Source organism: Orycteropus afer, unplaced genomic scaffold (assembly GCF_000298275.1).
Source record: "Orycteropus afer afer isolate SDZICR_OR568_19922 unplaced genomic scaffold, OryAfe1.0 scaffold00089, whole genome shotgun sequence".
NCBI lineage: Eukaryota > Metazoa > Chordata > Mammalia > Tubulidentata > Orycteropodidae > Orycteropus > Orycteropus afer.
The window spans coordinates 10,094,746-10,112,352 of NW_006921676.1; the positions used below are offsets into that span (position 1 = coordinate 10,094,746).

Sequence of the window (17,607 nt, forward strand, 5' to 3'; positions counted from 1 at the left end):
CTCTTGATAAATAAACCAACGTGAATAAACTCACGTCCTTCTGTTCGACCAGAAGGGTACTTCATATGCAGAGGCCCTCAAAGTCAACACATGAAATGTACCTGACTACCTGAAACTAGGTAAAGCTCATTACAGGCTAGTTCTCCATGAATACTAATCTTCATGCTATGTAAGAATGCTTCTCACTAAATGTCCTGAAGTACCCAGCAATATTGGACAATTATAGCATATGAAATGCTTCTCCAATATGAAGTCCAACAAAGCAATTGCAGCTAGATTTATATAAACTCAAAATTATGTTTACCCCAATACCTCTCTACTTCTTTGGTAGTTTTTGTTGCTGTTGCTCAGATTTGTTTTTAAATTTATTTCAAACTCATTTCCTTGATCTGAGCCTAACAGTTTTACCCTAATTTTTGGTCTAGGTAATTAAAATCACAACAAATTCTTGCCTGCATCACCTCACTTTTCCTTTGGACTGTAAGCACTAAGCTATATAACAAAAAAAAAAATTAGCATTCTTTCAGTAACTGCCAACATAAGGAATTCTTGACATGGTTATATAACTACCAGCAAAAGATATGTCATAAAAAAACAAAAAATATAAAAGGCTGATTATAATATCTTATATGTAGTACTTTGATATGTGTCTTAATTTGTTTAGGGCTGTGAAAAAGTCTATGAAAGGTTTCCTTTGCAAATGTGGCCCGCATCTGGACATCAAGACTTGGTACCTGGTTATCAGTGCTTCAACATAATGTAATTTCTATTCAATAAAAATCTAAATATTTCTCAGAATATATTTCTCAAGATATTTCTTTTCCTTGTCAAAGCAAGTTTAAGTAAAAGTGTACAGAAACTGTTAATACATATTTATGAATAAGAATTTTATTTTTAGACACATGGTGTATCTGAAAATACTGAATTAGAATGAAGAAAGGTAATCATGTGTTATAATTTCTTATACATCAAAGAAGAGACTTTGCTTACTTATTTTTCCTTTTTATTTCTATGTTATCTTCATCTCAAATACCTTCTGGTGACAAACTGTAGGATTCTTAGATAGATTCTTTCTTTAAAAAAGGATGGTAAGGGGCAACAGAATAATATGCAGAAATAAAGTGACACCTGTCACCAATTAGACGTTCAAAATAATTTGAGGCTCAGCAAGAGGCAAAGCAAAGTCCATGTAAAACTTCTTCTACCTCCTCGGTCCTCAAGTTGCTGGAATCAAAGAGCCACAGAAGCAGGACTTGTTGGATGAGTATAGGCTCTTGCTACATAATAAAAGTCCCTCTGTGAAAGTGCACAGAAAGGATCCAATGTTATAAACCCCCTGCCCTCACAAGTGTACTGTGGACCACTCAAGCCCTTGAACCAGCATAAGGTGATGACAAATCAAAATGAAGGCACAACTTTCTTCATAGCTCTGAAGAAGTTAATCTGTATTTTTTTATGTCACAGATAGAAACAGTACTGTCAATATTTCTAAATTCATTAAAAAAAAAAAAAAGAGGTGAAGTATAGAATAATCAATTTATCATGCTCAGCTTCCAAGTTACACTGACTTTTGTTATGGCATAATTTTATAGTGGCTACTAGAATGGTCAAAGGACCTCACCTCTTTGTAACACAGAGCAGCTGAAGGCCGTAGAGGTGGTGCAGGTCGCAGGCAGCTCAGGCTCCAAGGTTTGGGAGTTTTAGGAGGCTCCAAAGGTCCCCAATTAATGGTAGTATGTGGAGTCCCATGATGTGAAGGGTGTGGGAGCGTGTGGTATGCAGGAGTCAGTGGCACTGGCTTGCTGTCTGAATGTTTGCTGGATGGTGTGATTGGATGGGAAGGAAGCTGCCAAGTGTACAGATTTTGAGAAAAGAGAATAAATAAAATATAAGACACTAACACATGTATAGAAAAATAAACCTTGATCAAATAAAATTTAAGTTTGCTGCTGCTGCTTTTTTTTTTCAAACACTCCCAATGAAAGAATCCCCAAATTGTTATCATTTCTTTTGAATCTCTGACTCTAAACAATCAGTTTCTGGTGTCAAATGCAGTTAGCTGTGACATACCTGGGCCACAAATAGAGTTCCTTACACTATTTTGCTTAAGACTATGCATCTGTCAGTACTGAGCAGCACTAAACTGAGTACTTGAAATCCCAAATATTTTATACCTCTTTATTTGCCAAGAGAGTAAAAGAGGTATTTATTGTAAAAATAAGTATTATATAAAAGACTAGACATTTCTTTGTATTGGGCATATAGCTTTAGAGGGAGGACAAAGTAGTCCTCTCAAGTCACGTATTATTTATTGGGCAAGTCATAAATTATTTACTGGCTGGTGATACAGGGGTTGGAAAAACTGGGGCCTGTACACCGTTTTTGTTAAAAAAAAAAAAAAAAAAAAAAAAATTTTACTGGCACACAGTCATGCTCATTCCTTTACTATTGTCTATGGCTGCTTTCATGTTACAGCAGCAGCTGCTGTCAACAGCTGACAACAGAAACCATACAGCCCATAAACCAAAAAGCCACTGCCATTCAGTTGATTAAGACTCATGTTGTTGTTATGTGCCATCGAGTTGGACCCAACTCATAGCAACCCCTCCCTGGGTTTCCAAGGGAGTATCACTACGGAAGTAGATTGCCCCATCTTCCTTCTGAGGTGTGGCTGGTGGGTTTGAACACCAGCCTTCTAGTTAGCAGTCAAGTGCCTTAGGCACTACGCTACCAGAGCTCCCATAGACTCAGTGACCCTATAAAGCTGAAAATATTTTTTATCTGTTCCTCTACAGGGGGAAAAAAAAAAGCCAAACTCTGGGATAAAACAGGTTAATTTCTTTGGCTGGGAGGACAGCTTTAATCAAAACAAAGTTATTCCGAATCTAGGTTCTCGGAGGAACATGTTGATAAATAGTACTTATATTCCTGGAAAACCCAAAAATATTCTATCACATGGACAGTTAAAGGAGAAAATGCTAACTAAGGAACACTCAAAATTGGCTAATGACTTCAAATTAGCCAAGAACAGTAAGACACACTTAAAAGGCAAATAAGCTGAATGTGAATGTACCACCTGAGGTGAAGTCATCATTCCAAAGAACTCAACAGTATCTGAACTAGCTATAAAAATGGAAGCCAGTATGCCACACTAGTCAAGAACATGAGCAATTAACTTTCTATGAAAGCTATACAAGTCCCAGGCTAGTCCTTGGTGGCAGGGTAGTGGGTGAGAATGTGGGTGAGGTTCATAGTATGCTACACACCTATATTAAAATATTTTAATTAAATAATTTGTAGAAAGATAAAATTATGCAAAACATTCCTTCTAACAATAACATCATAATGAAGTTTGATTCTGCTTTCCCTTATTAAAAAAAGTAAAAAAAAGCCATGTTTTATTTTAAAATTAGAATATTATACAAGTTGGATAGAGTTAGATCACAAGGAAAATACAGAATCCACCAAAGAGGTACACCCTAGGAAGAATGAAGACCATTTCAAAAGTTCACTATGCGAGGAATACTGCCTTCTACACAGTGGGGACTTAATTACTATGTCTTGAAGGAATGCCTTCCTTGCTACTGAGTGATACGTAAGGAAATAATGAGATGCCAAGATGCAAGTATACAGCACAGCAAAGTTTTACTTGATAATAAACTTTTATATAGTTTCTGGTTGCTTTTGAGAATATGGATGAAAAGGAACTTCCATTTTTCTTTATAAACATACACACATGTACATACGTATGTCTGTGGAATAAATATAGTTCCATGAAAGCTAAGTATTCATAAAAGGATGGAGAGGTTACAAATGGCACAAGCCACTGAAAATGAAATGTTAGCTAAAGCAAATAAGTAATTTCAACCTCCAAACTGTTGAAATACAAGGAACGACACAATGAAACCGATCAAATTTTTACTCTATACTGACATTTCCTGACCTAAAATCTTTAATTTGAAGCATAATTACTGGGAAAATAAACTCACATAGTAGAAAATGCCCTAATAAAGATCATAATCATTATAGGGATATGAGAAAAGCCTACAAAACTGCAAATTATTTTGTAACTATCATTCATTTTTAAAAAGGTGTGCCTAGTTTTAAAAATGTTATTTAATAATGATGAATATTAAAATAATTCAGGACCAACCTTAAGCATAAAACATCAGTACAAAGAGTTTTGAACACTGAAACTCTGGTATTAAATCTATCTGGCAATGTTATAAGTATATTAAAAAAAAAAAATTATTGAGCTTTTCTAAGACAAGACAAGACTTTATTATTTTAAGGCCTTCAATAAGAATCTGGCCTTTTTCTTAAAAAAAAAAAAAAAAAAAACATCATGTTCATTTATTTTATGCTTTGTTTTAGGAAACATAGCAAACAAAGTTAAAATTCTCAGAAAAGCAGTCTATGAACCAGGGGCTTTCGGTGATTTAGCCCCAAACGCTCCAAAGTTAGTCTTTTAGATCTACTCTTTAAAGAGATGCAGTTTGCAATTCAACCTTCACAAACTTTGTATTACACACAATTTTAGAACTGTTCCAAAATAATGACCACTGTGAAACTACTTACTATTAGAAGGATAAACAAACTATTTACAAAGAAATATGAAGCAATTATTTTGCATTATTAATCAAGAAATTAATCATGCCATAAAGATCCTTCCTGACAGTTCAACCAAAGGCTGATATAGTTTGGAGTTTGGATGAGTCCTTACAGTATGAGATGGCACAGAATGAGGCTTTATCGTGGGATTTCCAATAGACGTGACTTTAGTTTGCTTCTGTAGATGATCCACCCATTCATGTAAATCCTGTTGGTTGTTGCATGACACTAATATCCGCTCAATCATGCTTCCTAGAGTAGATAAGAAAAAATACGCTGAGATGGAAAAGCAGACGAAAAGCCTGCACGTTTAGACACATATACATCACCCAGAATATAACTCAATAATGCTTAAACATTAGCCATCTGAATTACTTAATCAAGAATCCGCCAACAAATAATAATCTAGCTCTCATCAACAGATAGCATTCACAAAAGTTTGTGCCTATCACCTGATATTTCAAATGAATTTTTATGATTTTCACTGTCTTCAAGCTTTGTGATTGTCATTCCTGTTGTTGGTAGCTTTCCCTAAAAAAGACCCCCCACACAAAAGAAAAACAATTAGTGCTCTTCTAGTAAAGAATGGAACATTATTAAAATAAATATTAAATGATATTTGAAATGACAGAGGAATTGTTTATAAACAAACAAAAAAAATTATTTTCTATCAGATACATGTATAATAGAAAAATCTCTGTCTCAAACAAGAAATCATAAAACTATAATCAAGAAATTGAATAAACAAAAAGATATAGAAGATTAGCAAACCAGAATAAAAATAAACTTCATCTGAAAAGTTACTCTAATTATAAACACCAGGACACAAAATATTATACACCGTAATTTAAAAACAAACAAAAAAGGCTAGTGCCTAGAATAGCTATTTTAAATGACTTGCTTTATAGAAGGGAAGCATACATATTTTCCTCAGAAAGAAATACAAAGGAAGTTTCAAGTTTGAAAGCAAAATTAAGCATGGGAAATTAGGGCAAGGACAGGAAATGTAATAGTTATAGTTTGTAGTTTAAACAGAAAATAGAGTTAGGCTACATGTTACACTCAATAGAAAAAATGGTGGTCCTCTTTAAAAAAGGAAGAAACCTGTAACTGTAACAAGAAATGTCAATGGAGAGATTACCAGAAAAAGGATGCAAACTGGTATTTAACAACAAAGCAGCATTTTAAAACAAAATAACATAGCCCAGTTCATCTAAACTATGATGCATGGTGCACAACAAAATCTTTAGAAGTCTATAGGATTTTTGGACCAAGTTGTCTGTGAAACTTCAGTCAGGTGAGGACGACTCTACAAGCACCTCCTAAAGCAGTGGTTCTCAATGGAGTAAAGAGGAGAATTTGCTCCCAGCAGAGGATCTCTGGCAAAAACCTGTCAGGGATGCTCCTGACATCTAGTTGGGAGAGGTCAGGGATGCTGCTAAATGTCCTAAAATGCCCAGGACAGGTCCATATCCCCCATCCCCCAACAAAGAATTATCAAGCCCCAAATCTCAATAGTGCCAACACTGAAAAATCCTAGGTAGAACATCAGACACACAAGATACTTCTGTGGTCAAATGTATTTGGAAAATGTTATATATTGTATACTCCTTTCCTTGATTCATAATGCATATAAGTGTATTAAATGTCTTGCTAAATCCTATAGAAAATAAAACTGCGTAACTGAATTTAGCCTCAGCGTATCTTAAAATTATTAGTGTATAAAAATGTTGCTGTTAACTTTTTATAACATCCTTTAAAGCCAGTTTCTGAATAATATACTGTAGAAATGAACACTGATTATAAACAGACCATAAGGCAACAGTACTTACAGAGGACACACTTCGAAGAAAACAGAACACAGAAAATGGAATAGTAGGGTCCTATTGGTGGAATGTTTTCAGTGGCATGTTGTACCAGTATCAAGGGCAAATACTGTATATCGTATGCCCACTAGACTTAAATGAATGTAAGCCTACCCTAAAAGGCAACTCTTCTCCCTTAGGTTAGAGAGCAGGGCCTTATCTTTAACCAACCCACTCAGAACTGCTATGGTAGGATTAAAGCCTAAAGAAGGGAATGGGATTCTTGGGGCTATAAAACCCAATGATGCTGACTGGGAGGGCTCAGATTTAGGTTTATCAGGGTAATTTAACACAGGATTAGCTACTAGCACCCATTGACAACCCTGACTCAGTAGTAGCAGCCTTAGAAATTAAGAGTTGTTATTTTTCAGAGTACGTCCATATAACATGATTTGCATTACAGATTTAAAACTCTTCTTTTGGAATTAACTGTGAAATGACAACTCCTCTTTGAGCCATAGACATAGTTTTTTGTGGAGGTGCAATCAAGCTACTTCTACTTTTGACTTCAGTATTCACTTGTTCTTATTGAGGACAGTACAAACATGTTCAAAAGAAATGCAAATCAAAGAAAATGAAGTAGCTGACTTATGCTGATTATCTGGTGATTGGCCAGTCCTTAAAAATCTGATGGGGATGGTATTACTTTCTATAATTTCACAGAAAAAAGGCAATGAAACCTTGCAAAGAACATTTACTAGACATACAGGAAAAAACAAGCTACTTATACCACCATTATAAATTAGTAACCAAAAAAACAGAAGAGATTCCCCCTTGCATTCTTTTTCTTAAAACAGCTCTCATATTTACTCCAAGAAAAGCAGTGAAAAAAATAAAAAAAAAAAAAAAAAGATTAAATGATCAGTCACAATAAACAATAAAATAGCATTTAAAAATGTGCATTACCTGATAGATAAAACCACTCATCCTAGGACTGGCAGACAACATTAGTAAAATATTTGGGAAGAGCAGAAGATATCTTTCATTCTTTTCCTAATGTAAAAAGCAAACAAATCCAAATACTTTTTTAAACATGTATTTACATATGTGAGCACCAGTAGGTTCCTTTACCCTATGCCCTGTAAAAGACTATTTCTTGTTCAGGCTTTCCTCTGCCAAATTTTACTAGCTAAATTTAAAACAAACAAAATCATAATAAATTCTCCATTAAGTATTAACATATGAGAAAGACAGAGCTTCAACAAAAGATGAAAAAATAGGCTACTAAGTTCTTCAAAATAAAAATGTAAGAAAGTAAACCAAGTAATAAAATGATCCTGGACTCACAAGTAGCCTGTGTAACATTTAAAAGAAATATTCAGTTAAGAAGTTCAGTTCTGACATTAACTGTTTTTGGTTAATCAAAATTTCCTTTTCATGGTTGAAAGAAATGAGAGAAAAGACTTGCAAAATTTTAGACAGGGAAAGGATCAAGTAGATCCCCGAAGAAAAAGGGCAGAACAAAATATTAAAATCAATTTTGCTCTAATAATACCTGACACTCCCCTGAAATTCCAATTCAATGCTGTGCTCATCCATCCAATAAACTTTATTTAATTTACATGAAAGACTTAAAAGTTCTACTTACACATTAAGCCAAAGAACACTACTACAATTAAAAGACAAGAATTCCCAAAAACCTCAAAGGAGGGACAGAAACAGAAATATGTAGCCATTTTCCCATGCTAACATTTAATCCAATTCACAAAAATAAACCAGAAAGAAAAAAATAAAAAAACCCAAACTCACTACTGTAGAGTCAATTCCGATTCATAGTAACCCTATAGGACAGGATAGAACTGCCTCATAGGGTTTCTGAGGCTATGTGAAGTAGAACCCCACTAACCTTTGGTTAGCAGCCGTGTGCTTAACCACTGTGCCACTAGGGGTCCTTGTAGTACACTAAAATATAGCTATTTCTTATGGTACCTAAACTACAAGACCTTAGTACCTTAGTAGAGAGGTAATATCATTTAAAAATATTTTAGGTGGAAAGGAATATACATTGTAAGTTTCTGTTTTCTTATTGTCTAATGAGTTTCATGCTTGAAAACAGGTTATTACCATATTTTGAACACATTAATTATTTTCCTAGAGGTACAATAAAATTCAAGAGGAGGTAGGTACTTGTGAACCTTGAAAGAAAAACTGCTCAATTTTCACTGTGCAGTGATGTCACAAGAATCTGGTTTGATCTCATTTCAACTGAATCCGTAAGAAAATTGTGATTACCAATTATTACACATGAATAAAAAAGTACAATATATAAACAGTTGAAAACATAAATTCTCCAGAATGACAGCCTTGATACAGAGTTCTTGGCTAGTGACCACATCCTTAAGACCTATTCTGTGACAGACATTTGTATAAACAGAACTCCTTATATAAAAGATTCTGATCTAGATGTCTTGTCTGAACACTATCTCTATCCCTTCTTCCATTCATAAAATACTGAAATTGTATTTCATTTAAATACCAAAACTAAACTAGTATTTCAGTATAGCTCTTCTCTAAACAGGGTTTTTACATTCAGCAAAAAAGATGTGATCTTTCCCTGTATCACAATGATTAAATGATTCTTGGAGATGTTAATGTATAAATAGACTGAGTCTCTACTTCTCTAGTATTTGCTGACTAGCTTGATTAAGAAACAGGCCATTTCTACCAGAAATCAAGGCAACTACAACTCCATTTCTGAACTCAGCTAATTTCTGTGGAAATTTCATTAAAAGGCAATTATGTTTATTGGCTTTCCTAAAGTGGGTATCAGACATAGTACGTCTGTAGGAGATTACTTGCCAAGAAACACAGAATAGATTTTAGAAGAGTTAATAGCTATCATTATTAAGAGCTTACTATGTGCCAAACACTGGGATGGAAACTTTATATGGATTAGCTCATTCAATAAAGACTTTGGAACATAACTGATCTTGGGCTAGATTGAAATAGAGCAAGAATTCAATAATCAGCTCTAAGTCTCTTTAATATACCCTTAAGCCTCTCTCATATTTATCAAGGATAAGAGGTAGACAATAAATTATGTAAGACAGTATTCCTATTAAATTTTACTTGTCATCACCTGACATTCTTTTAAAGTCTTGTATTATAAGATCATAAAATCGTAATAGTTGAAAGCATTTATAATGAACACTGTATGGAGAAATCTTAAAAAGCAATTAGAAAACATATCACATTTAATTTAAATTATGTTTAGCTTTTAACTGAATTTTCACCTCACCTAAGGTATTTTAATAGTTTTAGGGAAAACAATTTAGAGATTAGAATAAAAATAAAGTCAGTTCAGTAACATGTGCCTCGTGTTCCTTTAGTGTTTTTCTCCTACCACTGTTTACATTTAATCATAGCAGATAGGTAACAGAAACCACAGTTAGTACACACTTCAACTACATTACCTCACTTCCTGCACACTGAATCATAACCTGTGACATGTAAATGACATTGCCTAGGGTTTTAATGTCATCTCCCTCCCAGCTTCGGATAGCTTCTGTCAGGATCTGCAACTCCAGTTCTTTCCTTTTCCGTACTTCTTGACACTGGGCCTGAGAAATACAGAAGAATACTGTTAAAAGGACAGAAACATCCAGAATTCTAAGTTTTGGTCATATTGTTCTGAATCTTATTTCTTCTGAGGATAGATAATCTACCAAACTACTTACTTAATTTGCAAGTATAGACTCACATTAATAGAAGCAAACAAATTACTCTGAAATACTAAAAGCTATGTTAGAAAACTAGCAAATCTTACTACTTTTAGGAAGAAGAAATGTGAACTAGACAAGAAAACTATTTTTTCTGTTTTTATTAGTGCTTGCCAACATAGAAGACTGAGAAGAGGGGAAAAAAATAAAAATAAAAAGAGAGAGTAAGTATAATTGGTGCTATAAATAAGACGCATATTTCAAAAAAACAGTTAAGATAGCACGACAACAGATAAATCGGAGACACCAATATTGCGCTTCACACTACATCACTAAAGATGTTATAGATGGAGATTTTAAAAAATGTTTTAAACCATTTTTTAAGTAGCTATAACATGAATTGGGAGCTCTGGTAGCATAGTGTCTAAGGCACTTGACTGCTAACCAGAAGGCTGGTGGTTCAAACCCACCAGCCATTCCTCGGAAGGAATATGGGGCAATCTACTTCTGTAGTGATACTGCCTCGGAAACTTGAGGGGTCGCTATGAGTCAGGTGTGACTCAACAGTACATAACAACAACAATAACATGAATTACTTTGTGCTATAATTTTAACTAGGAGCTTTGGTGGCATAGCACCTAAGGCATTCGACTGGTTCAAACCCACCAGCCACTCCTCAGAAGGAAGATTGGGCAATCTACTTCAGTAGCCATAATGCCTAGGAAACGCAAGGAGGGGTCTCTATGAGTTGGATCTGACTTGATGGCAGTGAGTTTGTGTTTTTTTTTTGTTTATATTTTAACTTAAAAAATTATCTTTCCATTTTTCTGGTGGCATAGTCAAGCAAGAGAATTTACTACTACATGTTTATTATTACTTCATCTGAGTAAACTCTGAATTACATACCACAAGTAATTTTTTCATCATCTTTTTCAGTCAACAAGCAACTTTCCTATATTCACTTTAATAGTGAATAGCTATTAATAGCTACTTAATAGCTATTAATAGTATGTGAGGAAGGAAAGAAAAAGTTAATCACTATAAAAATGCTAAGGCAGAGGCACTGTCTGACTTAGGGAAGGAGGATCAAGATCAACAGCCCAAGGTTCACTCCTTTGAGACAGAGGTCAGACTCCACCCTCCAACCTTTTTACCAATTCTGACACCAAATACTCTACTTTTCTGCTGGGTTCAATAATTCGTGGTCAATGGGTACACAGATCTCACAGACAAATTCACAACTGTGGGGCTTATTAGAGAAGTAATAGCTTTTAATTCAGAATCAGAAATGAGTAAGGATACAGTCCTTTGATCAGGATAGCCTCTTTCCAGCAGTGCTCGCAGGCACACCTCTCTCTGGCTGTTGGCCTCTTGGCCCTGTAGCTCCTTGGCCTCTCTGTGCTGCTCAGGCCAATGTTACAAAGCTCTTTAGCTTCTGCTGGTAAGTGCCCAGAGGCAATGCAGTTCACTAATAAGCCTTGGCCCAAAATTACTAGGCTCTTGCTCTATAGGTCAATAAACCCAGCTCCACAAGGTGTCCACAGGCATCCTGCTCTTCCAGAAAGCCTCCTACCTGAAGGTGCTCAGCCATTTTACTCTATGAGTTTCTCTGTGAGCTGGAAAGCCCACCACATTGACTCCTGCAGGTCACCTGGTTCTGCTGCTACTTCTCAACCACCACTTCTCTGCCATCGCTTTTTGTTATCTTTCCAGTGCTACAGCTTTCTGTCTTCTGGATCTAGGAGGTTCCCAGCATTAAGAACCCCGGGTCCAAAGGATGTGCTCTGTTCCTGTCTCTTCTTCTTAATGGTAGTCAGGTCCCCATTTCTGCTACTGGGATGGCACAGTTTAAGCCTAGAGGGAGGCAAAACTGGCCAATCCCCATGTAAGGTTTCATACACCTTATCTGCACGGCCCCATCCCCACAAGGGTGCCATGTACTTTATTTACATTATTATGAAGCTATCCAATCCCCTTGGTGGGCCACAAGCACCTCATATTTGCATATATCCCTACCCAGTCATCTGGTGGGAGTTACAAAGAAACTTAGTATGACTACAAAGGGCCATATTAAGTAATCCATTGAACTGCAATCACTTACTGAAAGGTTTTTGAAGGCAGTCATGGATTTCTGAATATCTTGTCGATCTGGATGGTAATCCTTTGAATAAAAGAAACACACTATTATTTTTTATAATGGAAAACTTTTCTTAAAAAGGCACTCTGTATAGAACTAACTATTCCAATACTTTTCAGCCCTAAATATGCTCTTTTTTTCTCATCATTAGAAATACTGTTTCTTATTTTTTCAGGGAATTATCATAGACCTAATGATCTCACGTCTTATTAATACAATGAACTTAAGGGAGAAAATATAACAGAAAAATCAAGAGCAGGGGGTGGGCAAACCATGCCTGATTTGTAAATATTTACTAGAACACTATCATACCCATTTGCTTACATATTGTCTGTGGCTGCCTTTATTACAATCTTGGGAAACCCTATGGGGCAGTCCTACTCTCTCCTGTAGGGTTGCTATTGAGTTAGAATCAACTACATGGCAACAGGTCTTATTTTAGCATGGCTGCTACTGTGCTATTACTACTGAGCAGAGTAGTTCCAAGAAACTACAAAGTCTAATATATTTACTAACTGTCTTATTATGAATTGAATGGTGTTCCCCAAAAAGATGCTGAAATTCCAAACCCTAGTATCTGTGAACATGACCTTGCTAGAAGTAGGGTATCTGAAGATACTATCAGTTAACACAAAGTTATACTAGAGGAATGGGTCCTCAGACAATCTAAGTGCTCTCTTTATAAAAGGGGTAAGACATACAAAGGGGAAGATGGTCATGTGAAGATCCATGTACAAGCCAAGGACTGCAAGAAGCTCCTGGGACTACTAGAAGCTGGAAGGGACAAGGAAAGATTCTCCCCAAGAACAAACAGAGAAAGCATGATGCTGACGATCCCTGAATTCATACTCCTAGTCTCCAGAAGGGAGAGACAATAATTTCTGTTCTTACAAGCCACCTGACTTGTGGCAGAGTCTGTTATGGCTGACTAAAGAAACTATAATACATGCTTCTTGACAAAAAAAGTTTACTGACCGCTAGCCAAGAGACTAATTTGAGGTCAAATTTCGGCTAGGCACACAACATGCTACTCGAAAATAAGATAAACATATACTATTATCATGTAACAGTTTTTTTATTAGAGTTACTTTAGAAATTAAGTGCTTATTCACAGTTTCTGATACAATACCACAATGGTATTTAAAAATTAGTTTAAGATTTTACAGCTTTTAGATATTTTCCTATCAGCAACTGTAGATAAAAGAGGAGATGAAGCAAATGCTTTTTTTTTTAGTGTTGAGTAAAGAAGAAAACATTCTAATATTTAACAAAATCATTGTGAAAATCCTTTTGATTTGAAACCTTGGTAAGCTTTTTTTTTTTTGTTCTGGCTTCTAAAATAGAGCATTACTAATGTAATGTACAGCAAATCTTACAACAATGATACTGATTTATGGCTAAGTGAAAGAAATGTAAAAAAGTACCTCCATATGTCTTTCAAGTTCCTTGAGTAATGTAGGATATTTATCTAGGCGCATAAATGGTTTACTGAGGCCTGTGGTCAACACAAGAATTCCAGGGCTATTGGCACCTTTCATCTCCATAAATTCTCCCAATTCCTCGCTGAGCAAATAATAGAACAGTAGAAAAAAGAAGACACCTGTTGTTATAGTTAGGCTCTTATTTCCATTAGCAATAACCAGGATTTGTGAAGTATAAGAGTACAGCACATCATTTATTATTGTGAAGGCTATAGCTTTTATAACCAAAAACATCTGCAGGTTATTTCATAAATACCAAATGGGGGTGGGGTGGGGTGGAGAAAAGGTTCCTGTTACTGTTCTCATTATCAGCAGCAGCAGCAATTGCATACAATATAGAACACGCTTTTTTCACTTTGAAATGCCATTAAAGAAAAGGCCATTTCAGTATGTTAATTTCATATCCAAAAAAACAAAAAACAAAAAACAAAAAAACCTCACTGCCGGAGTTGGATTCGACTCATAGCAACCCCTGGAACCCCTTCTTGGGTTTCCGAGGCAACATCACTATGGAAGTAGATTGCTCAATCTTCCTTCTGAAGAGTGGCTGGTGGGTTTGAACCGCCAGCCTTCTGGTTAGCAGTCAAATGCCTTAGGCACTGCACCACCAGAGATGTGTCCAAATGTAAGCATGCTTTCTTAGAACTATATAGATTTCAAATCTGGGAAACATAACATTTTGATGTTTACCAGATTTGAAAGAACTACAATGGAGTTGCTCAAGTAAAAGTACAATAAACTGAATCAGAGCATTAACCCACCAGATGTGTATTGGTTAAACAAATGTACAAGAGAATGTCTACTGTATGTGTTCTAAGCTTTATGTCTGATGAAGAAGTTATGGTTCCTGACCTTGAATAGACAATGTAACACCATAAAAATGATTATTAGCATTTTAAAAGCATTTTTACATCTTCGTTTTGATTAATCCTCACATTTCGAAAGTAGAAATGTATCCCCATATCCAGAAAAATTAAAGAATTTTAAAAACAAGTGTTTAATATTTTATCATTACTCTTTCATCACCATCTTCCATATATTTCACCCAACTTTTATTATCAACTATGTACTCATGAAGCCTGTATTTTAATGCTTACTATATATGCTCTGAGAGTTCAAATGCAATAGCCATATTTAGAAACACTGGCACAGTCACTGCAAATATGGGTTCAAGCATAGAAAGGATTGTAAGGATGGCACAGGACCAGACAATATTTTGTTCTGTTGTACACAGGGCTGCTGTGAGTCGGAACTGACCCAATGGTACCTAACAACAATACCATTTAGGAAGATTATAAAAAAGTGAGGAGTACTGCTGTGGAAATCAAGCCCAAAGACCTGATTTTGAACTCAAACACTATTATTAACCAACGATTTTATGATTTCTACCAAGTCATGTAAATGCTGAGATTCTTTATCTCTCCATGTGGAACAGATGATCTTTAGGGTTCATGCTAGGACCATGAGTTCATATTTATCACTTACACAAGCATATGCATAATTCCAGACACTTGGAATTGTGTGAACAAGCAGAATGGCAGAAGAGGTAGTACCAGCTAAAGTTACCAATGGGATGTACTAGAAAGAAGACTGATCAGAAAACCTGGATGTGAATCACAGCCATGTCATTTATCCCAAGTAACAATTTTTCTCCTAGTTGTGAGTTGTCTTTTTTCCCCCCTTAAAAACAAAAGACACTTATATCTTTCAGTATTATCAATTAAATCCTAAAATAAATATGAAAATTCAGACAGAATAACTGAGCAAAAGGTAGATATTAAATACAGTTAAATAAATCTCAACCTCAGGGACCCTGCTGCCTATATCTTCCATCCCAACCCCTCTCCATTTCCAAAGTGCCTAAACACTCAAGCTTCTTGGGAAAACCAGATATAATAAGAGGTCCTGGTGAAAATATATAAGGTTTCAAATATCAGGCTGAAAATAAATTAATGAACCACTAGAGAATTAGCCTCACATTTCTTAAACTTGTAAGACCTCTACTGAAGTCTACGTCTATCTAAACACATTTGTATGAAAACCTTGGGTGATTTCATTAAGCAAAGTTCACTGTATTTACAGTCAGTGCATTTCTGTGCTATATATAAATATACCCACCTCTCACTTACTGACTATCTCATCTGACATTTCACAGTTATGACATGAATTTTTTGAAAAAATACTCAGGTAGTATCTCTGATCATCCATATCCCTGGGATGCCCTCCATAGGCCACCTTGAATGATACACACCAGAAGCACCTATGATGACAAGGCCACAGGAGGGATGGTAGTGAATTGGCTGTGGGATGCCTTCTCTCATTCACCTGTGATGTCTCAGTCCAACCATAAAGCAGCTCGGTGGTGATGGGTAGACGTGAGGTAGCTGGTAGGCAGGGGCAGGTCAGGAGAGGGCCTGAAGGTGCCAGGGAAGTCAGTGGTGGAAAGTATTAAGAAAAAAAGAGCCAGGGAAGATGATGGTGAGTAGGGTCCGTGCCCAGGGCAGGTGGTGCTGCAGGTAACACCTAACCACTACTAGCCCCACCCCCACAGGCACTGCAGTGGTGGGGAAGGTGAGGTGAAACAGGGGATTCTGCCATGTCACAAGCATCCCCAGATGTGCCAGGAGGTGCGGGGTGGGGGGGATGGTGAGCTGGTGAGGAAGATGAAGTGTTGGTCCCAACACTCATTAACACTGCTTTTGCATAATGACCTGGGGAAGCATTCTAAGAGTGATTCTTACATACTACCTCCCCTATCACCCTCCCTACCCAGTCTTATCTGTTCAACTAGGGCAAAGTAGAGCAGATATAACAGAAAGGAGAATGGAGAAAGTGGAACAGTTACTTGACAGGTCAGTGTAAGGCATCAAAATAGAGTTTTTATACATTAATACCTTTAAACTCATGCTGAGTCTGTGACACATGTACTATTATACATATTTTACAGATGAGGAAACTCAGTTTAGGCCATTGCTAAAAGAATGTACTCACAGCAGACCCACTTTGGGTTTCTGAGGCAGTTAAGTAAATCTTTCTGGAAGTAGATTGCCCAGTCTTCCTTCTGCAGAGTGGCTGGTTGGTTTGAACCACCCAACCTTCTAGTTAGCAGTCAAATGCCTTACTACACCACCAGAGCTCCTTGACTGAACTGAAATTAGAACACAAATCTACACCAAAGCCTGGGTCACTCTAACCATAACTATAATGCTTTGTCTTTTAAACTCATAGCATCCTCCACTCTGGATATATTCTTTACCAGAAAAGCCACCATATTCTGACAAATTCTTGTTCAGAAAATGTTCATCTCTTTCTGTACTAGATACTCACTGTATCAATCGCTAAAGTATGAGAAGAGTTAACTGATGAATTCAGATATGAAAAGTTCATAGTGTACCAGCATTTTGCTAAGTGTTGAACAATTTATCAGGCAGACTCCTATAAAAATCAAAAGTACATTTCAACTCCTTTAAATACAATCTATAGAGGGCCTTTTCTACCAAGATGAAAACCAAAGTGCAATCTATTCAAGTAATTATTGGTACTTCTAGGTTGTATCTGCAATTTCATAACTACAGTTATGGAAGAGAAAAATTACCAAAATGCTACCCTCATCAACAACCAATTACCTCCCCCACCAAAAAAAAAAAAAAAAGACTAATATTTAAAGATTAAAGTTTTATTAAGTAAAATTAACTTCTTTTAGTGTCCTCTCAACATTCTGGTTATGGCAGAACACATAGACAGTTAAGAAAGGGAGCAGATACCAAAAAAATAAAATACTTGGGAATAAATCTTACCAGAGACACAAAAGACCTCTACAAAGAAAACTATAAAAAGCTACTTCAAGAAACCAT

General features: G+C 36.0%; 1 protein-coding gene across 1 annotated transcript in view; it reads right to left on the minus strand.

Annotated features, from left to right (window-relative positions):
• Positions 1 to 17,607, minus strand: part of ARHGEF7 (Rho guanine nucleotide exchange factor 7) — a 277,670-nt gene that overhangs the window by 23,130 nt on the left and 236,933 nt on the right. Inside the window, exons 10-16 of the mRNA XM_007942392.2 lie at positions 13,697 to 13,835; positions 12,237 to 12,296; positions 9,890 to 10,036; positions 7,383 to 7,469; positions 5,064 to 5,142; positions 4,724 to 4,863; positions 1,622 to 1,846 (exon numbers count right to left, since the gene is read on the minus strand). Coding sequence (XP_007940583.2) covers positions 1,622 to 1,846; positions 4,724 to 4,863; positions 5,064 to 5,142; positions 7,383 to 7,469; positions 9,890 to 10,036; positions 12,237 to 12,296; positions 13,697 to 13,835 — 877 coding nt within the window. The remainder of the gene's footprint in view (positions 1 to 1,621; positions 1,847 to 4,723; positions 4,864 to 5,063; positions 5,143 to 7,382; positions 7,470 to 9,889; positions 10,037 to 12,236; positions 12,297 to 13,696; positions 13,836 to 17,607) is intronic.